The 22423-nt window shown below is 38.5% G+C and overlaps 1 protein-coding gene across 3 annotated transcripts in view; it reads right to left on the bottom strand.

Moving 5' to 3' along the window:
* The window catches only part of LOC5569618, a 357222-nt gene that overhangs the window by 141777 nt on the left and 193022 nt on the right, over window positions 1-22423 (bottom strand). For all 3 annotated transcript variants that reach the window (XR_002500093.1, XM_021842777.1, XM_021842778.1), the window contains 3 exons: window positions 20696-20934; window positions 8827-8968; window positions 8321-8480 (listed from right to left, as the gene is read on the bottom strand). Coding sequence is in view for 2 of the 3 variants with exons in the window: in XM_021842777.1 (XP_021698469.1) it covers window positions 8321-8480; window positions 8827-8968; window positions 20696-20934 (541 nt within the window). In the remaining variant the exon portion in view is untranslated. The remainder of the gene's footprint in view (window positions 1-8320; window positions 8481-8826; window positions 8969-20695; window positions 20935-22423) is intronic.

The following is a 22423-nucleotide window of genomic DNA, read 5'->3' as shown; positions in this document are numbered from 1 at the left end:
TGTTTTGTTTCATCAATTCATACTCTAACTTTCGTCCATAGACGCCAAAGTGGTATCTTTTACCGTTTAGGCGACAGATCTGAAAAACCGATGACCACCCGCACGCTTCCCATAGGAAAATGTGATCTATTGTGAGCCTCATAAACGTGCGCTAACGGCGGCAGTAATTTACACGCATTGTAAGTGTAACACAGTAAACCATCCTTTCCTTTCCAGTCAGAAGAAGCTTTTCGTCAATCGGATCACTCTCCATTGGTCAGTTGGGTGTTTTGTGTGCCCTTCATCAGCAACGTTATTTAGTATTAAAGCTACCAGCCTCTATGAAAGCCGCACGGGAAATTCTTGTTACAATCAATCATTATGGTAACGTTTGAAGGATCAAATCTCAAGATCCACTTTCTTTGAAAACTTATGAATATATTGTTAATATGTTGTTTCGGCCAGGACGTCTTTCCTACGTTGTCTCTTTTACGATACAACGGACGGCAAATCAAGCGAACGGCTTCACTTTAACAGATTTATTACCACTGAGAGCATGCCTACTCGGTGGAGAAACGAAAGAAACTACATTCTTACAAATTCAATGGGTGCGCCTTATATAGGCGCACGATACGGCCAGACAAAACATACAATAATTATTCATTACGCGCGTACGCTTCTCAATACAATTTGGCGCGCTGTTGGGTTGGCGCCAACTGTAGAGGCTGCACGCTGACTGGCAGTGGAATATTCCACAGCATCCATCAATGGAACAATAGATAGCGTCCCTGAGTGTTATACAGTTGATTGATATTATATTAGACTGGCCCTTAAACAAAAAAGTTGTAAAACTCAACGGGGCACCCCCTACATATGAGCCTTAGGGTAAGAAAAACGCTCTCTCAAAATTTCAACTTAATTGGTTGCTCCACCAGCAGGCGCATTCGATTTGAAGTTTGCATGGGATATTCGTCTCAAATACATTAAAAATTGATCCTATGTCACTGTTTCGTTCCGTATACTAATTGTTCACGTTGAAATAAGCCCAGAATGACAAATACACTAGTTGATACCCTAATGAACATAATTGCAGAAGGTAGTATCTGGATTTAATATCATTTTTATTACTCTTTCAGTTGTTGAAAGTTAGGCTTAGATCAGCACTCCCGCGCAGTCACTTATATGCATGCGACATGTGCCTTAGCTCGCCCAGCGTCATAGGTGGCTATGATGCGCTTAGTGGCTACCTGCAAGCTATGTTGAAGAAATACAAGCAGTCTTGCATGATATACTTCAGATGGTTAAAACACCAACTTTATTAATTTTGATCATGGTACAATCTTCTACAATATTCTTCGCTATTACATCAAGTAGTGTTTTTGACATTCTGGGTCCAATTGAACGCGATCATCAATTTTCCTGAACCAAACAGTAGATGATGTGCTGTTGCTCATATGTTTGAGCTGAAAATCCCATATTAACTTCAATTCAAATGCGCCAGCTCATGGAACGACCAAATGAGCTGAATTTTTCAGAAAGGCTTCCTCTAACCCCAAGAAATAATCCTGGGGGGTGCCCCGTGGAATCATACAACTTTATTTTTCTCCCATACTGAGCTGGGCCAGTCTAATATTATATACATGCAAATACTATACTATATTCTTCCAAGGAACAATCAGAATTTATATCAAATATATCACTTTGTATAGAAAACAAAACTGAAAATTTATTCGCGCGCTTTTAGTTAATTATCTAATTATTTGATAAATTGAACAAAATTTGAAAAAAGCAAGAAAATTACAAATAGCACTTTATGTATGCATAAATATCCTTTTTGCTTGGCAACTATATGATACTGAGGGTCAAGCATGGGAAACACTCACTCAGTTATTGTGTTACCCTCACTCGCTTCCACGCATAGTCGGGAGCGAGAAAGCCATTTTTTTAACCAAGCCGAACGTTTCAATTTCCAGTGCGCATTCTGCTTCTTCGGCGAGCACTAAGCGAAACAAAAAAACGGCATCTGATCAGTCGAATGCAATACCAAAATTCGGACAAAGGACAAACATTTGAAAAGGGCCCAAGAGGTCTTGAGCCTTTTTCAGAAACGTTGCTGTTGAGCCCTTTTTAGCCCGCCCACGCAAACTAACCCCACTATCAGAAAGATTGGAGTTAGCTCTTCCTGATAATGGTATTGGTGAGCGTGATCGAGTTGAATTGGGTTCAACAGCGGCTTGCAAAGCCAATGTTTACCAATGTCGATGTGCCCTTTTGAAATGTTTGTCCAGGAATGATTGTTTACATTCTGATTCCGTTCGAATGGCATTCGGGTTTGAGTGCTGATGAGCGTTCACTGACTGGCAGTCCACACCACGGAACAATTCAGTGAGTAGGAATCCTCTCAGTCAGTTCAATGCATTCGGCGAATGGATGCAAAGTGCATTAACTCGTGCCTCGCAGATACAAGTGTTTTGGTATTCACTACTCTTCGCGTTCCTTCCGATTGTCGCTTTTACACAATCGGTTTCGACGCTTTCATGCTACACTCCGCTTAGGACGGTTCAGCTATCACTGAATGTTCGATAGCAGCAGATTTTTTGCTATTTTTCATCGGTGGCGTTCGAGTAAGTTAGTGAATTTCCCCATGCTTGCTGAGGGTCAGTTCCTATTACCTATATTATTTAATGTTAGGATCGTTTTCAATTAAAGACTGTTGGTCTCAATAGTAAAGGTTACGAATAAAGGACATACAAAACACCCAACAGACCAAAGAAGAATGCTCCGAGTGACGAAAAGCTTCTTCTGACTGGAAAGGAAAGGATGGTTTACTGTGTTACACTTACAATGCGTGTAAATTCCCGCATAGAAAAATATAGTTTGCTTTACATTCCAAACAGAATGTTTATTTTATCGGTAAAGGTTAGTATACCAAAAATAATTACTTTTATGTTAAACAATATGGAACTAAAAGCTTATTACTGTATGAAATGATTTTCGTACTTCATACCGAACAGTAACAATTTGTTTCAGTGTCCAAATAATGTTAAACAATTTGGGGATGAATGCTCATGAAATACAGTGAAATTGTATCATCACATTTTGCCAAATTGTGTGAGATTATTTTTCCGCTTCAAACTAACACAGGGATATTTCACTATATTTTACCTTTTTTCAACAGTTTGGCAAATAGTTACACGCATTGTTGTGTCCAATGTATTTGTGAGCGCGAATCAGTATACAGATGCACTGTTTTTTTTTTTTGTTTTTTACAAGGGGGAAATCTGCAAACAGATCCCCTGAGAAGATAACTCAGGGAATGCGGGGATGACGCACCAACGACGACCCGCTAAAACCAGCCTATGCACTGTGCTTGAGCAATTCATTTAGAATTGCTCAAGTGGTGAACAGTGCATCGACATGACCCTTGGACTCAGACCCTCATCTCCCCGGAACCACCTTACGGTATTTCTTCGGGAAGGGACCAGTGCATATAGCACAACACGTGTAGCAGAAGTAGCCTAGGCAAACTGCTTCTCCTAGCCGACTTAAACAATGTTACAAGGGACCAGCCTCGGCAGGGCTAATCCTCTGCAGCCAACTCTTGGTCGGCGCGCCATAGACGCTGCAATTCTAACATAATGTGAGTGACAGCCGTAGTTACTGCATTCCAGCACTTGGCATCCGCACACATTCTCTCTATAATATTGTCGGGGGACGTGTCCCCTCCGCATGTAGTGAGCATGCGACCTCTCACAACAATGAAACGGGGGCAATCGAACACGACATGCTCCGCTGTTTCCTCTACACCAGCACAATTGGGGCACGCAGGAGATTCTGAGTGCCCGAACCTATGCAGGTACTGTCTATAGCAACCATGTCCTGACAGAAACTGCGTCAGGTGGAAGTTCACTTCCCCATGGCTTCTACCATACCAATCTGACACATTTGGTATTAGCCGATGGGTCCATCTACCCTTAGTGGAGTTATCCCATTCCTGCTGCCAGCTTCTGATCGTTTGCTCTTTACACGTGTCGCGGACTCCTCTGGTACCCCTTTGGTTGAAGCATTGGGCATCTTCCTTGATGATGAGCTCGATGGGCGTCATCCCGGCTATGATGCACACGGCCTCTTTAGATACCGTCCGGTATGCACTTGCTACTCTTAAGCACATTATCCTGTACGTGCTTTCCAACCGCTTTAGGTTTCTTCTCGTTATAAGCGCTTTTGACCAGATTGGTCCTCCATACCTTAGTATGGATAGCGCCACGCTTGCCAGCAGCTTGCGTTTGCTGGCAATTACAGCAGAGCTGTTAGACATCATCCTCGAAAGCGCCGCTATAGCCGTAGATGCCCTTTTACAGGCATATTCAACGTGGCTAGCGAAGCTCAGCTTGTCATCAATCATTACCCCAAGATGCCTAAGGGATCGTTTGGACTCTATGGTGCAATCACCTACCGAGATAAGCGCCCGTTGCTCGGACTTGCGGTTGTTGACCACCACCACCTCAGTCTTGTGACGGGCCAGTCCTAGTTTCCTAGACTTCATCCATTCCTCAACCAGGGAAATAGAGTGCGCTGCTGTCAACTCTACTTCCTCCATCGATTCACCATAGACCACTAGGGTGATATCGTCGGCGAAGCCAACAATCTTAACACCCGTCGGAAGGGGCAGCCTCAGTACGTCATCGTACATCGCATTCCATAACAGCGGGCCCAGGATTGAACCTTGAGGTACTCCCGCGGTAATTCGAACGCTTTTCTGCCCCTCCTCTGTGTCATACAGTAGAATCCTACCATCAAAATAGCTTTCTAGAAGCTTACACAACTGCACCGGTACCTTGAGGCGGTGAAGCGCGTGTGCTATTGCTTCCCAGCTTGCGCTGTTGAACGCATTCTTCACGTCCAGAGTGACAACCGCGCAGTAACGGATGCCGCTCCTTTTATGCTCGATTGCCACCTCAGCTGTTTGAACGACCGACTGGATGGCGTCCAGAGTAGATTTACCTTTTCTGAATCCAAACTGGTTGTTGGACAGGCCGTCCGCACTCTCCGTATACGGTACTAGTCTGTTGAGAATCAACCTCTCCAATAACTTGCCCGTCGTATCTAGTAGACAGATAGGTCTATACGCCGACGGGTCACCTGGTGGTTTCCCCGCCTTTGGTAGTAGCACCAATTTCTGTCGCTTCCATACATCCGGGAAGATTCCTTGATCAATGCAGCGTTGCATCGTGGTTCTGAACATGTCCGGATCCGTGTTCACTGCCGCTTTTAAGGCAACATTCGGGATACCATCGGGTCCCGGTGCCTTGTTTGACGCGAATGATTTCACGACTTCTGCCAGCTCTTCGTTCGTCACTCTCGCCACTTCTTCTTCTTCATCTGCCGCATACGGCGCTGGGGGCCATGGGCTTATGGGATGGTGCGGGAAAAGTACATCGATTATCGATCGCAGCAACTCGGGCGATTTCTCTTGGGGCGCTATGGCTCCTTTGGTCTTAGCCATTACCACTCTGTAGGCGTCACCCCATGGACTAGAATTGGCACTCTCGCATAGGCTTTCAAAGCATGCCCGTTTCCGACTCTTGATTTCCTTTTTGAGAGCCAACTTTGCCTCTCTGAATGCTGCACCGCGTTCCTCTCTTTGTGCTTCTGTGCGTGCGCGTTGCATTCTTCGTCTAGCCCGAAGGCAGATTGCTCGAAGATTTGCAATTGATTCGCACCACCAATACACCGGCGGCCTGTTCTCTCTAGCAGGGGCTTTTCTCGGCATGGAAGCATCACACGCTCGTGATATCACAGCAACTAGCTCTTCACCGTTTAGGTCCAGAGTGTTCCGTTCGCGCCTCAGGGCTTCAGTGAATACTTCGCCGTCGAAGCGCGCTGTTTTCCATCCTCGGGCTTGGGTCGAGTTACATCGCGCTGCCTTCCGCCCGCCTGGTATTATACTATAGCGAATCGATTGATGATCGCTATGAGTATAACCGTCATCAACGCGCCAGTTCATGGTACCTAAAAGGTTAGGACTACAAAACGTCACGTCGATAATCGATTCTGCACCATTTCTGCGGAAGGTACTCACTGTACCCACATTTGCCAGCTCTACATTTAAAGCGGCCAGGGATTCCAGCAATAGTTGGCCTCTTTGATTGGTGCAGCGGCTACCCCACTCCACTGCCCATGCATTAAAGTCGCCAGCTATCACTACTGGCTGCCGATTAGCTAGTTCGGCTATCATCCTGTCGACCATGTGGGAAAATTCCTCAATCGACCACCTTGGGGGCGCGTAACAACTGCAATAGAACACGCCGTTGATTTTTGCTATCGCAAAACCGTCATTTGAGCTAGAGATGCACTGTGCCGATTCCGATTGAACCATATGATACCTTAATTCAACAGTTTGGCAAATTGTTTTGCATATTGGTATTTGTAACCGATCCGTACATGCAAATTTTCATCGCATTGCTGCAAGCCGTCGCGCTTTTTTGTTTGTTTTTTCTAATCCAGATTTCAACAATTCAGAGTGAGTGAAAATTAAATTTGGTTTTGAAACTAGCGAAGAAAACTCTCGTTGCTTCTGTTAAGATCCGTTCCGCATTGTGGCCGATAGTGACATCCCCGCAAGATGATGAAACGGGTTATGCTACCTGCAACAGGAAGTGAACTGAAGAATCGAGTGTTTGGAACTGGAATCATGCCGCCGGAAGAAAATAAAAAGTGTTCGGTACGAATTACACGTTTATGAGAAGCATATCTAAAACATCAGATAACGGAAGTAATGTGGTTCTCCAGACGATGTGTATGATTTCAAAATAATTTTTACATAAATTTGTCTCGATTTTACTAAGTTCCATTAGGGGAAGAGGTGGCAATATGAATAAGTCTTGTGGATTTTATAGAATGCTGTGAAATCATCAAATATTGGTTTGTATAATTGTTTAATGAAAATGTGCTAAATAAAAATTGTAACATAATTTTAAAAGTAAATTGTTTTCTTCCAACTACGTGATGGGTCAAGAAAGGATTGAAAAAATCCCTTTTTATTTAAACAAGAACAAATGAAACAAGTATGTGTGATGTAAGTTTACTTAACATTGGATCTGTAGCCGATCTAATTGAAGTAAGTTTCTTCCACGCGTCTTTATTTGTTTCATTATTTCTTATTTAGATAATTTATGAATGCTTCCACAATGGTATAATTATAACAGAACAGTGAAACAAAGGGTTGAAATACTTCAAATTACCGTAAATCAACAATTACACATACGTTCTTCGCTTTCTTTCAAATTTATAGTTAACCTGTATCAAGACTGTTTGCTTTACAGTGGATTGGACCAAAAATGGACAGTAAATCGACAATTACACAAACTGTGAACGTAAAATTTTGTTCGGGAAAATCGGCGTTTTTGAATGGTTACATAACTTAACCGCCTGTTTCCCATATTGTAGTTTGCCCAATCACAATTAACCAAACTGTTAAAACCGTTCGTGAAAGGGTGAGTTTATTGTTATTTTATCTGTTATACGAAAACATCCAAATATTGTCGCAAATGGTTGTAAACAGTTTTGCAAACAGTAAGCGTACGGTTCAGAATTATGCGGGTTACTGCCGCCGTTAGCGCACGGTTATGAGGCCCACAATAGAACACATTTTCCTATGGGAAGCGTGCGGGTGGTCATCGGTTTTTCAGTTCTGTCGCCTAAACGGTAAAAGATACCACTTTGGCGTCTATGGACGAAAGTTAGAGTATGAATTGATGAAACAAAACATATTTTTTTGAAAATTTTTCATGATACAGACGATAGTTTTTTTGCTATTTTTCCGACAATTTTCTCCATGGTGAAAAATTTTCCGAGAAATGTTTTTCTTTTTATATTTTAAATAGATTGCTGAGAAAATTTCCTTTCGATTTAACTAAAAAACTTTTGTTCTACGATGCATAGTTCAGGAGATATGAATTTTCAAAGTTTGAGGTATATAGAGAAATCGTGAAAATTCATCTAGAGTTTTCCGGGAAAATAGGCCACTATAATTTTTTTGAATTTCACTTTTGGTCATATATCCACGAGCTCTACTTCTGGTGAAAACTTCATGCAAATCGCAGAACCTCCGGCCCAAATTGTCCGATAATAAAAAAAATCCCCCTATATTTAAAAAGTCTTCAAAAAACGGTCGTAAAAAGAGATTGGAGTGTACCTGGTTACACTGTACCTCCATCCCATTACATGAATAGAGGTTTTGGTGTATTAGTTTTCACTACAAATTTCGATTTTGTTTCCAGAATTTTCATGTTTGAAAGGTCTCTACGTTGTTTTCGATAATAAAGTAATCTTTACTTACTTGAACGGTCTTCTTCCGGCCCTTTCCTCCGTTGGGATCTTTCGCCAGGCTCTGGTCGATGGCGTTCTTCAGCTTGTCGTACATCAATTCCTTGAAGTCGTTAAGATAGCTCTCGTGGCTGTCCAACTCTGGATCAATTCCTCCCTCTGTCCACGGTGCCCTGAAACACAACGTAGAAACCAATAAATGACACACGAACTTGACCAGATGAATGGACAACTTTGAGAAAGCGGAGATTTTCCAGAGAATTTGAATTATCCCTCGAGTGATGTCGAAAACTGACGTTGATTGGAAGAGCGAAGTTCGAACGAAGCTCGGAGGGAGGGGACTAATCGTAAATCGCAGGTATGAACGGACATGGGAATGATTTTTGATGGTCTGTCTGTGATTGCGGTGAAGTAAATTGACAAAAGTGCCAATAAAATCGACTACAACTATTAGAAGTGACGCAGCCCGACCACAAGAAGCAATCAAGGAGCGTGGAAATAGTAAAAAAGGAAACTTACGTTAGCGTTTCTTGATTGTCAGCAGGAAGCGACTCCTGTAGAGATGATTTGATTTGCTCCACTCGACTCTCATTGCTGGGGCCATTTCCGTTTTCCGCATCCCACTGGCGAAAAATAGCCAACATGTTTTCCTTCGAGCAGGCTGTAGAAGCAGAACATATAAGACGGCACGTGAGGTGAATTTTTCTAAGACGAAGAAAATGGGAATTTGATACATAATGTATAGAACGAAGATAACATCATGTTAATAGTAATATCCTTTTCTTGGATTGTTACATGCCTGAAGTAATCGATAACTAATTCTAAATCAGTGTAATATACAGTATTGGATAAAGCATTTGAACTTTTTCAATTTTTTATACAAAATAATCAAGTAGCTCAGCTATTTATGGAGCGATTTGGATTAAATTTTACCAGTACATTTGACATAATTTTAACATATATTTTGGAGTAATTTTTCAATCACCAGTTCAAAAGAAATAATAATTAAACTAAAGTGAAGTTTTTGACGAAAAATTTTAACCATTTATCTGAAAATATTAAAACCTGTAGGGTCTTGTCAAATTGTCTTCAACAAACTTGTTCATTTTGTCTAACTCTACAACTTTAATTAATGAACTCGTGATTGGAAAAATCACACTAAAATATATGATCACACACTTAGAAAATATTACCGACTGCGGTAATTTCTTTACCGTAATATAACCGCTAACCGTTCGGTAATGCTTTCAATAAAGTTATGAATAACCGAACAATCCGTAATTCCATGAACCAAAACGCAGCTGTCTAAATATTACAAATCGTTCGTGAATGGTTACCGAACGCATTGGTCAAATTTGCAGGAAGTCAGAATTAGATAGGATGATTAAAAACAAAATAATTATGGCAATTCATGCACTAATCTAATATATTTCGAGATTAATTATATTCATTTATTTAGTTTACATCTACACAGATAACACTGAATCAACAATTTCCCTCCACAATACTCGGTTCGTGGCCGCATCTCTCCATCCTCGGTTCTGCCCCACGCTCGCCAAATCGATACGATAATATTTAGAATGAATATCGGCATTTTTGAAGCTTTTACCGAGATCAAAACCACCGAGCCCATAGCAAAAAACGACGATAGGTTTTCAATAAGCATGGTGTTTGTTCCGAGATTTTTCAAGCTACGAATGCCAAAAATTGTTGTGGCATTAGAGAACATAACTAAATAAAACTCGTAACTGGTCTGGTGGAAGATCTTTTTGGAATGATAATTTTTTCTACATCTCAGAACATAGAGTATCTTTGAGCTTGTTGCGATATACATATTTGAAAATATTTAATTTGCAAAAAAAGTTCGCAGTAGAATATTTCACTCATAGAATATTTCGCTGCAGATCAAGCTCTGTCCCAGTTCGGACGTAACACTTGATGAAAATTACTTGATAAAAGAAGGGAAAATTTATTTGCAAAATTGTTCAAAGCTCTAATCCAAAGACCTATTATTACAGCGTAATGTAAAAATAGCCGATATGCGAGAGCTGACAATTTTGCGTTTAAAATGTTTGAGGCTCTAACGCAAAAAAAATGTTCCCACAGCATAACTCAAGTGAACAACACATTAAAAAAAAATATGTTTGGCAAAACTTGTGAACGATTCAATATAAATTTTAATTTTGGAAGTGTACGTCAAAAACACCGTCTATTGTCGAAAGAAGAAAAAAGAGATCATGTATTCACAAGAAAAAAATAGTTGAATATTGACAGGTTCTGAAGTAATTATCATTCTTACAGCAAGTCTTGCAAGAATTGATAATACAGCAAAATACAACAATGGTTAAAATGTTAACCATTACAGCAAAATACAACAATGGTTAAAATGTTAAGCTTTACTTAATAATAAAAACTGAAAACATTATACATATAGAGAACAGCTTATTTTTAAAAGAAGGCAAAATTTATGATTTGAACGAATAGAAGATTGGACGCCAAACATAATTGCGGCATAATACAACGAAAAGACATAAAAAATTACGTTCAGAATCATCATTGGTTTCAGACTCATTAGGCCAAACGACCTTTATGCCAAACGACTTTATGCCAAATGACCTACCACCGGTGATAGACGGTGACACACAGGTGGCGCTCGACGGCGCCAAGACCAAAGTTGCTCCGTTTAAAACACTCTCGATCCCAAAACTTGAGTTGAAAGCGGCCGTACTCGGTGTTCGTTTGCTAGACACTTTTCAAAGTCAGCACGAGTTCCCGATCAGCCATCGCTTTTGCTGGAGAGATTTCGGTATAGTGCTTGAGTGGATTCGCTCCAATGACCACAGACGTTTCCACAAATTTGTCGCCGTCCGCGTCGGCGAAATTGTTACTTCCACGGAGCAACAGGAGTGGAGGTGGGTGCCGACAAAGTTCAACGTCGCCGATTGAGCTACCAAGTGGGGGGCAAGTCCACAGTTAACCATGGAGAACCCTTGGTACCAGGGGCCGTGCTTCATCCACGACCGGGAAGAGAACGAAAGGTTACGACCGGCATACTTCAACTTCGTTCATATTGATCCCATTGTGGACTTCGATAGGTTCAGCAGTTGGACGAAGCTCCTCCGTTCATCAGCATACGTGCTACGTTTCCTCGACAATGTTCGCCGAAAGAAGCAAGGAATCACTCTGCAGCTTGGAATTCTCGACGTTCTTTTCGTCGTTAACGAAATTCGTCAACGTTTCGATATCCCGGCACTGAGGAGATTGGTGGATAAAGTTGCAAAAAACTGCGTAGTTTGTCCCATCGCAAAGGCTGCCCTGAAACCACCCGCGATGGCTCCGCTACCTGAAATGCGTCTGGCAGCATTTAATCAACCATTCACTTTCACTGGGTTAGACTATTTTGACCCAGTGCTCGTCAAGGTAGGACGAAGTAACGTCAAGCATGGGTGGCTCTCTTCACCTGCCTGACCACCAGGGCTATCCACCTAGAACTGGTGCATACTTTGTATCATGGCCGTTCAACGCTTCGTCTCTCGTCGCGGATTGCCGAGGGAATTCTGGACAGACAACGCCACATGTTTCCAAGGAACAAGTAACGAACTGAAAACACTTACCGAAGTAACAAAGAAGGCCATGGCGGATAAGTTCACCACACCGCAGACAGCCTGGAAGTTTATCCCACCTTCTACACCGCATATGGGCGGAGCGTGGGAGGGACTTGTGCGCTCAGTCAAGGTGACAATCGGAGCAATAATGGATGCACCACGTAGACCGGATGACGAAACGTTAGAAACGATTCTGCTCGAGGCGGAGGCAATGATCAATGCAAGACCTCAGAACTACGTTTCGCTAGAGTCTGCGGATCAAGAAGCTTTAAAGCCCAACCATTTTTTGTTGGGCAATTCGTCTGGTTTGAAAGTCATGCCTACGGAGATCATGAACACTCGTTCAACGCTTCGTATCAGATGGAAGCTAGCCAGATACATAACCAGCGAGTTCTGGAACCGATGGCTGAAAGAATATCTACTGGTCTTTACACGTAGAAGTAAATGGTTCTAGGACGTCAAGGACATTGTAGTAGGAGACCTGGTCTTAGTGGTTGACGACAAATCCAAAAACCAGTGGATTCGAGGCCGTATTTAAGAGGTTTGTCCTGTGAAGGATGGTAGAGTACGGCAGACTTCGGTGCGAACATCTACAGGGGTCATCCGAAGAGCAGCTGTGAAACTAGCTGTTCTAGATGTCTTGGACGAAAGTAAACCTCTCAATGGAATTCAAAACCCCTCGTTTCGACAACATTAACAATCACAGTGCTACGTTGATCGATGACAGCGTAGATGATGAGTGATATCGGGAGAAAAATGACAGGCGATTAATGGATAAAAGAACAAAAAAACCTTCGTCATCTAGAGCCTGTGCCCATGAAATTATCATCCAAGTGAAATATTGTGAACTAGAGTCTTTATTGATTGTAAAACAATATTTCGAGAAAATCAGCGTGAGTTATATCTAATGATAGACTGTAAGTAACACTATATACCGTTGATGCAAATCGACAAATTATGTTTGATGAACGATATGTCTAATTCAGGATTGTTTGGTTGATATTGTATATACCACATAATTCAAACACGACCCATTCTTGATATTGACAGCGGTAACCAAATTTTTAAGTAAATTCACCTTATTAAGAACGCCTAACATGAAATGAATTTATTGTAGCTTGAAGCTAAACCCACCTAATCCTGTGTTTGTTGTCGAGAGTTGGTGTACCCTAACCCCACAGTTGCCAATAGGATATTTCGAAAGAATAGCTAACACATGAAATATATAGACGAATTGAGTTTACATTAAACCCTCTACCAGCAGCTTCATTTTTACCGCCACAAAAATATTCAAATCGCGATAACTTTTTTGTTTCTCGGAATTTTTGTACCATTTTTTCACAAAATCTCAAACAACTCTTCTAGTTTAAGAATCCTTGTCGATATTGATCATTGATGTTCTGGTTTGAAGATTTTTTTTCTGTTCGGAACATAAACCACTGCGACCAATATTTGATCTATTGTAGTATATCCCGTGTCCTTTGTTTAGTGCATGTCGAGTTACCTTATCACTATTGAGAAATGATAAAGTATTCGGTTTTCTTACAGTTGTACTTTCTAACTTGATAGCAGGAAAGGATTCTAATTGAAAGGTTCCGCTATTTACACTCTTTGAAGAATGTGGTAGGTACACTCTCCACAGGCGCGCCCCATTATCAGTCAAAATCGGATCCCTTGATAAAGCCAAGAAATTACACCTATATTATCCATGCATCAGAATCCTAGTCCTTACTTCTTCAAACTATAGAAATAAATAAATAAAAGATTAGAAAACAAAATTGTTGTATTCGACTCGTTTTTTTCCTTGTCTAAATATCATTCTCGGCAGCTGGGAAAACCGAGACTTTCAACACTTTCAACAAGGTTTAAAAATGTAAAAAAAATTATAAAATATGTACTATACAAAACTAGGTAAAAATGAGCTGCTCTAAAAATATCATTCAAATCGGTTCAGTATTCTTGAAGAAATCTGAAAATTACGATATGATGTTTTTTAGAGTTTTCAAGATCTTAATTTGCCAAACATGGTATCAGAAACATAAATGCTCATTACTCAAATACGGCTGCGCCAAATTGCTTTATTCTTTCACAACATACTCGCATTAATGTATCATACCGAGGAGTGAATATCCAAATACGACAAAAATTCTGTATCCTGAGATATATAGGTGGGTTATGGCTACGCGTCGGTCCCCCAAGGAATTTTGGAATATCTCCGGATCCAGATGACCAAATCTCAATATCGACACATATTCTAAAACAAGAAGAGTTTTTTTTTTTTTTGAGAATGGTGCAAAAATATTGAGAAACAAAAAAGTTATTGCGATTTGAATATTTTCGAGCGGTAAAAAATGTAGCTGCTGGTAGAGGGATTAAAGAAGAGTGATTCCAAGCAACAGCACCAAAATTTGGTAAATTTTTTAATTCATTTTTTTTCTATTGAGCTGAAACTTTGCACAGTTTTCCAGTTCCATCTAAATCGTCATTTTCCGATATCAAATCTTCAAGTTGAGTCACGACTAACTTTTCAAAAGGGTGTATGTGAAAATGGTTCAAAAATATTCAAAAAGCTGCACAGCAAAAACGGTTCGTTCAATTGTTAGACAACTAAAGAAACAAAGTTAGACAACTAAATAAAGATTCCAAAAAAAATACACACAGTAAAAAAAATATTTTTTTTGCATTAAAAAACATAATTTTTGACACAAAACTCAAATATCTCAAAACCCTATCGGAATACCAACGTAATTTTTTGAGGGAAAACGGTCCATTATATTAGCTATCTAACCAATAAACAAAAAAAGTTATGACATTTCAAACATGTCACAATTTTCACATTTAGTAGAAAACAATTTTTTTTTCGGTGTAAATTATTACGGGAACCGCAGTTTGTTGCTGATTTTATTGTTAAGGGCCTTGCGTGAATTAAACAAGTCGTTTTCATGTATTCATTAGTATTATGTATATTATATGTATAAAAATTATGTATATGTATAAATATTATATGTATATGTATATATGTATAAATTAAAATGAATTAACAGATTATACGAAAATAATTTTTTTTATTACCATGATATTTTTTTTTAGAGTATGATCGATGAGTTTCTAAATGTTAAATATAAACTTTAAAAGTTTTGGATTTGGGTATGCGTTATGAGATCATGAAAACATTTTATTAATACTTATTTATTTATTTATTGTTATTCAATTTTTTTACAATATCGAAAACTTTTGCATCATTATCAGTACAGTTCGAGTATAGTTTTGCTTTAATTTTATTTTCTGACAATGTAATGAAACAGTTAAATTTTTGGGTTCCTTGGATCGTTTTCGCGTTATTATATTGCTCGCTGAGCTCTGATGCCGTTAATTCGTACTCTTCAGTAGTAGTAAAACAAAATGATAATTTTGTTAAATCTTCTTCTTTTCTGCGATTCGCCCAATCAAATAGTTCTTTTGCAGTTTTAATTGGATGCTCACGTTCTTTGGCTAAACTTGCTCTTGTGACCATGCACTTTATGGTTCCTCCAATAGCATCACAAGGACCTTTGCCATGTGACGCAGCAAAGAAATTTTTTTTTTTTCTTTATTTGAGTGTATTTTAACGCACGAGGGCTAGTTCTACACTCTAGCAAAGAAATGCCATTCTGCATCAATTCCGTACTTTGATTTAAATTGACATAGGCTCGAAAAAATTCTTACGGTTTTTGTACTGCAATGCTGCTCCATCAGACATGAAATATATCTTTCTGATTTCTTTATCCTTATCAACGCGTAAAAAGTTAATCATTTTGGCAATGAACAAATTTACAGATACTGAGTCGTGTCTTAAATCTTCGGAAATTACAATAAAACTAAAATGTTCAATTTCCGTACTTCCATTGAAATAAATAACGAATGAATGAATTGTAGCTTGTTGTACGTTCCAGTGATGGGACTGCACTTCATCTTGCAATACAAAGCTATAGTTTTCAGAAAAATCACAAATGACTAAAAATTCACCATCTTGTAATGTATTTTTCGTATTTTTTAAAAAGCGGGATTGCTCTGTTTTAATAAAGTCGTGAGGAATTAAACTTTCTAATTTCAAGCAAAAAAATGACACAAACTCATCTACAGGTTTTACAATAGTTTCTAGGTCACACCTATCCGTGGTCACCCATTGCTCAAATGATAACTGATCAATATAATTTTCTTCAAACTCAGCGAATAAAGTATTTTCCAATGATGAAGAATCTGGACAATCCGAACAAGATCGTAGATAGCAATTTGATGTTGTATTTTCACACAAAAGACTACCAGTTAACATTTTAATATCCTTTGATAAATTGATTCTTTTCAAACTATGTAAGATTAGGTTAATATTTTCGTGTGTTGTGCACACACAAACATTATGTGTTCCTGAATTGGATAGAAGCTTGCATTGCCTTGGACGAAGGCTTGCAAATGAGGAAAAACTTACCATAATATTTTCGTTAATTTCCTTGAAGCGTGTATACGCTTCTTTCAAAGTAGTCATCATTAATCGTTTTTGGATTGCTTGACGCTTTCCATCTTTTTTCACAGATACATAATCTTTTTGGCCAGGCATAGCTCTACTTACTACATCGTCTTCAAAATATTGAATTATTTTTTCTTTTGTCTCATCTGTTAATGAAGTACTCGACCTAGCATTTTTGGTTGCAAGACAGTTATTTTTGAATTGTTTTGCCTCTTTTGCTGTATTTCTATTGGTTTTGAACTCATCAATGGCGTCTTGAATAGACCACGAGCTTGGCAGCATCGACAAAATCAATAATTTTTCTTTCCTTGTCGTGGCTAGATTCGAGAACCTTTCCTTCATATTCATAATTACCTCATCGTAGTCTGTATTTTCCACATCCTCAGGTCCTAATTTGAAGAGGTTTCTTCGTACAGCTTCGTTGATTTCACGGTATTTTTTCTCGGGATAATTGACGTAACCCATCTTCGTCCATTTAATCGGAGTCACTTTTATTCCAGCTATCCCTTCGTTGAAGCGTTCGATGTTGACCTTCTGGATGCACTCATCTTCTGATTGATTTGTTGAAACAGATGTCGCTGATGGTACCGTGACAAGACTATCTGCACTTGGTACTTCTGGTAACTCCTCAGTTGTTGTCGGTGCATCTAGTAATTCCTCAGTTGTTGTTGTTTTCGAACTTCCTGCATCCTGATCCACCGATGATGTACAGATTGCCCGTTTGTCAACGTTTAACGGCAGGACGTACAAATGCGTAAATTTGTATTCAATGTAGACATTGGAGCATAACCAGCCGCTTTCAGTTTATCTATGGTGCTTTCGGTGAGATTTCGTAGCTCTTTCGAACACTTTTTTTCTGCAAACGGCCTGCAACAGTTGAGAAAGCGACTACTCATGTTGCTCGTTAGATTTTAATAAACAAAATCACTTTTAAGTTTTTACTGACTAGTTTGGTGTCGTTTGCTTGACTGAAGAAAAATTTTACAATTAAATCTTTTATAACCATAGTGGTAGTATATTTTTAGCTTTTTCGTGAGTATGTTCATGGTATGTACTTATCATGTTTTTGATGTTGTTGAAGTTACTCGCTTTCTCCCAAATATGATTAACAAAGTCTATTCTCTACCAAGGCGGGTCTATACCCAGGTGTAATCAGATTTTAACTTTGTGGAGAAAACCAGCGCCGAGAAAACCGACCTGCTTTACGTATACTAGATCACCTGGGTATAGACCCGCCTTGTTCTCTACGAGGTAAACTTTTTGCAGGTAAACTAGTCGTATACCTGTATAGAAAACTTTTTTTTGTAGCTTTTGTCTTCAATATTAGATTTCTTATAGGTTTCTTTTATCAAAAGGTTTCAACACTATTGAGAGAATTTTTCTTCAGTTACGTAAAATAAAAAACATGACACTATCAAGACTTTAGATCACAACACTGGATCGCGTCGAACTTTCTAATAGATGCTATAATAGTTATGAATAATTAAATAAAATATCATGAAAACAACTTATCAACCTCATGTGGTACCCTTAACAAAAAATTCAGCAACAAACTGCGGTCCTAAAAAAAATTAACAATGAAAAAAAAAAAAATTTTCACTAAGTGTCAAATTTGTGAAATATTTGAAATGTCATAACTTTTTTGTTTATTGGCTTACCATCACCAAATTTTTATGGTAGATAGCAAATATGGACCGTTTTCCCTCAAAAAATTACGTTGGTTTTCCGATAGGGTTTTGAGATATTTGAGTTTTTGTGACAAAAATGAGGTTTTTTAATGTGTGTATTTTTTTTTTGAATCTTTATTTAGTTGTCTAACTTTGTTTCTTTAGTTGTCTAACAATCGAACAAACCGTTTTTGCTGTGCAGCTTTTTGAATATGTTTGAACCATTTTCACATACACCCTTTTGAAAAGTTAGTCGTGACTCAACTTGAAGATTTGATATCGGAAAATAACGATTTAGATGGAAAAAAAATATATATGTTTTTGAAAAATGCAACGTCTACCGTGGTGAATCAAAATCCGGACGGTACCAATATCCGGACACTCTGGTAAAATATAATCATTAACGATGAAATTAAGTATTACAGTGGTATATTTTATTTATAATATTTACTTTCATTCTTGCTGATCACTCTGTAATCATTCGTAATCTAGTAACCATCGCCTAATAATCAATAATAATCAAAACAAAAACGTCTTTCGGATCGGACGAGTTTTTTTTTTTGCATTGTGAATAATTTCGGTAGAAGTGGTGAAGAACGTGCGTTTACATTCAGCTGACGGTCATGTGTTTAAATTACATTCTTCACAACGTATTTTGAGTATACAAGTTAAATAAACATAAATACACATATTCGGAAGCACTACAATCGTGAAGTTCGTGTAAATATGCAAATAGCGGTGTAAAAGTGACTGTCCGGGATTGTCGGCAGGTGGTTTTAAATCCGGACACCGTTATAAAGCATTGTGTTTTAGTTCTGTGAGTTAATAATTATAGGATAAATCTAAAAGAAATGTTACAAACATAATCATTCAGGTGTTATTAGTGATTGAAATGCGGTTTTATGCTCAGAAAAGCAGTGTGACTCAAATATTTCAGAGGTGCTAACGACAAGCACCCAACTCCATATGTTCGGATGCAGTTGAGGTAATTGAGCCAAAAATTTACAACCATTTCATTAACGTAAGCATTATAGATCACATTCATGCATGTATTATTTATAAATGTGACATAAAATTAAATGAATATGCACTTATTATGGATCTTGATGCAGTATTCCATATTCCAAAGGCGATGTCCGGATTTTGATTCACAAATGTCCGGATTTATGAACAAGTAATGCTTCTGGTGTCCGGATTTAAGGACAAGACAAGCTTGATTATTTCGATGATTTTCATGATATTATCTTAACTTTTATAATATAATTCAATTTTCTCATCAAGTTCTGTTATAAAACTACTTGTAACAATAATGAACTCAATTCTAATTCGATGAAAAGTGGTTTAACACGGAGTTTGAACATATGTCTCAGCTTAAGTGTCCGGGTATTGATGCAGCACGGTAGATGTGGAAATACTGATCCGAGATATTCGGAAAAGTTAAAGCATGAATTGTGACCTTTGTAAAATATCCATTCATGTTTTCATATTCTGGTAATAGATGGCAACACTGCTCGATTGTTATCAAAAGAGCCAATTACATGGTGGTGTTATACGTAGATACCAATATATTTTAAAGACAACGATCCTGAATGTTCACCAAAGTTGAAGGAAGATTTGCATGCTATACAGTTGACCAAAGCACAAATGTTCATGGGCTGACAACACTGTTTAAAAAATCAAAACCATAAAACTTGAGCGGAATAGAAAAATAGAATAAAAAAATAGAAACAATCTCTGACATAAAAACCGTAGCAACACACAATTCGACGATAAATAAGTCAAACAAAGTTCATTTATTTCGAGTTACATTGATATTGATGCTATATTGGTAAGAAATAGTATCGTGTCACACGGTGATCAATTTCACCCGAATTTACGGTATCTTCATACTAAATTATGCAGTACATTAACTCATGTAAACTATTTATTGAAGTGGTTTCTAAAATTGATCGCTTGTTTGACTTTTTGTCAGTTTGTGAGCCCTTCATTAGTGCCATTATTTGGTAGAATGTTCCGGTCAGTTCATCGCGTGTCCAAGCTGTGGCACAAAATATTTTCACTCTCCATTTACCATCCCACCCCACATCCTTCCAAAAGCTCCTGGTGATGACATATTTCTACGAATCACGTACCCAAAGAGCTTTTAACTTGTCTCAATGAATGAATTCAGCTGTCGGCAGACGGCAAAAAGTTGATATTTTGGGTGCGTTTGGCATGTTTCATTCGCTGGAATTGATTGATGACATTTCAATCAAGTCCGCCAATGATTCCTGATTAATTGGTAAATATTTAAAATGTGCACAACGTGCGAAAACATTTTGATCGAGCTTTTATCATTCATTCATTGAAGCGATTTTTAATTATGTTGGAGAGTATGATGCAGAACGCTTAATCGGTGCTTTTTTCGAACATTTTTTCGTCGAGAATACAGAACAAAATTGATTGTTGCTGATATATTTGATTTGATCGAAAAAGCATCTCCACCATTCTTGTTTTTAGTCAATGCACTTATCAAAAATAATTTTGAATTGTGTAATGGTCCCAATTTGATTTCTTCTACATGAAAGAAGACAATGCCAATTATATTTAAACCTAATTAATACAATACTCACCTAGCCCCTTTTGAATCTCCAGCTCCAGTGCTCTAATTTTCAGTCGTTTAAGATTATCACAGAACCGTTTTCTATCGATTAAGCTGATTCCTCCTGCACCAACAACCTCTTCGCTCCCTCCTCCTCCTCCGCCTTCTTCGCCACCATCCGGGAATGTCTTCAAAATCTCATTGATTTTGTTTTCGAGAATATCGCTCAGTTGCCGACTTTCCGTAATCCACTCTTGACGTTCTTTTGTCCTATATCGAGGCGGGAATGAGAACAGAACAGATGCTAAAATTAGATTCTTATCAGCCCGGATGAGATTATGAGAGCGTTCAAGTAAAGCAACGTCCTTTTGATGGGGTTTTCTGATACGGCTAAACCATCCGGATAATCTCGATCATCGTTAGAATGTGTTTATGCAATTGACAGGCCCATAAACGTAAAGATGAGTGGCCCTCTTGTTCGGTTATGTTCCTTCCAGTAATCAAGGGTTTACAATCTCGATGGAACTTCCATTCATGGGTCGGAATTGGATTTCAGGTAAGTTGAATTGAATCAATTATCATATATGAATATCAGGTAATTGCATACCTGCCGTGCACAATTGCTTCATTTAAGATTTCTATGATTGGCTTTGACATTTTGAACATATCAATCTAAGATTCTAGATCTTCTTGGCCCTGTCACATGCTATAGAAATATAACTTAATTGGTTGTGACACATTTCAGTTTAATTGAAAACGTCCAAACAAACGTCTTATATGTCACATGCACTCGGTATGAAGAATGTAAATAAATTAACGAAGATAAATAATGTCCAAAGGAAAGAATTCATGCTGAAAGTAGATTTACATAAGCTATGTATTCAAGTGTGGCTTAAGTCAAAGAAAACATATGATTTGTCTCAAATCGATACACATTATTTTACATAATTGATCATTCTGGAAATATTTTTAATAAGGGTGTCCACGTACCGTTTTGTCTCAAATTCCGAACAGACTCATATTCCGAACACTCGGCTTTTGTATGGCGATTTGGTTGAAATGTTTCGCTGAAATATGTCATCAAATTAGCAAGAAATGGCAGTCAATTGTAATTCAATTTAAACATACTCCAATCTATTTGAGACATCGGGAGTAGTGATGATTCGCTAGTTCGAGGTCAGTAGAACTGGCTCAGATAAATTTATTTGCGAAATTATTCATTTGAATACGATTTATTCCTGCTGTTCGGAATTTGAATTAAGGTGTTCGGAATATGAGACAGAATGAACTCAGTGTTCGGCATTTGAATCAAAATGTTGTTCCATACTTTGACATAAACATAATACTAAACAAGTTCAAATAAACATTTTTATCGGCACACCCAACAGCTAACAGTCAGAATTTGCGAGAAAATTGAAATTTTCACAAATATTATCTAATTAATGCCTAAGAGATGCGTTTAAAGTTACTGTTGGCCTTAAGTGTTCGGAATATGAGTCAAAACGGTATATTCGCCCGTTTCGTTCTCTTAGTCATAGGGGGGGTTGTTGACCAAATATTCTGAATTTCACCAGTAAGATGCACTTACTGGTGAACAACAATTGAGGCACATTTGTGACCCAATGCACAGTGGCCCATCAAGCAGGTTAATTCGGAAAGGTGCATTTAGAGCCTTAGAATAACACTATGGACAAAAACAGTCTTGAATAAAGTTGATTGTATTAGTTAGGCCATTTGTTTGGTGTTTTTTAAGAATAAG

This window comes from Aedes aegypti, chromosome 2 (assembly GCF_002204515.2).
Source record: "Aedes aegypti strain LVP_AGWG chromosome 2, AaegL5.0 Primary Assembly, whole genome shotgun sequence".
NCBI lineage: Eukaryota > Metazoa > Arthropoda > Insecta > Diptera > Culicidae > Aedes > Aedes aegypti.
The sequence above is the reverse complement of the archived record's forward strand: the minus strand, read 5'-3'. Positions and strand labels throughout refer to the sequence as shown.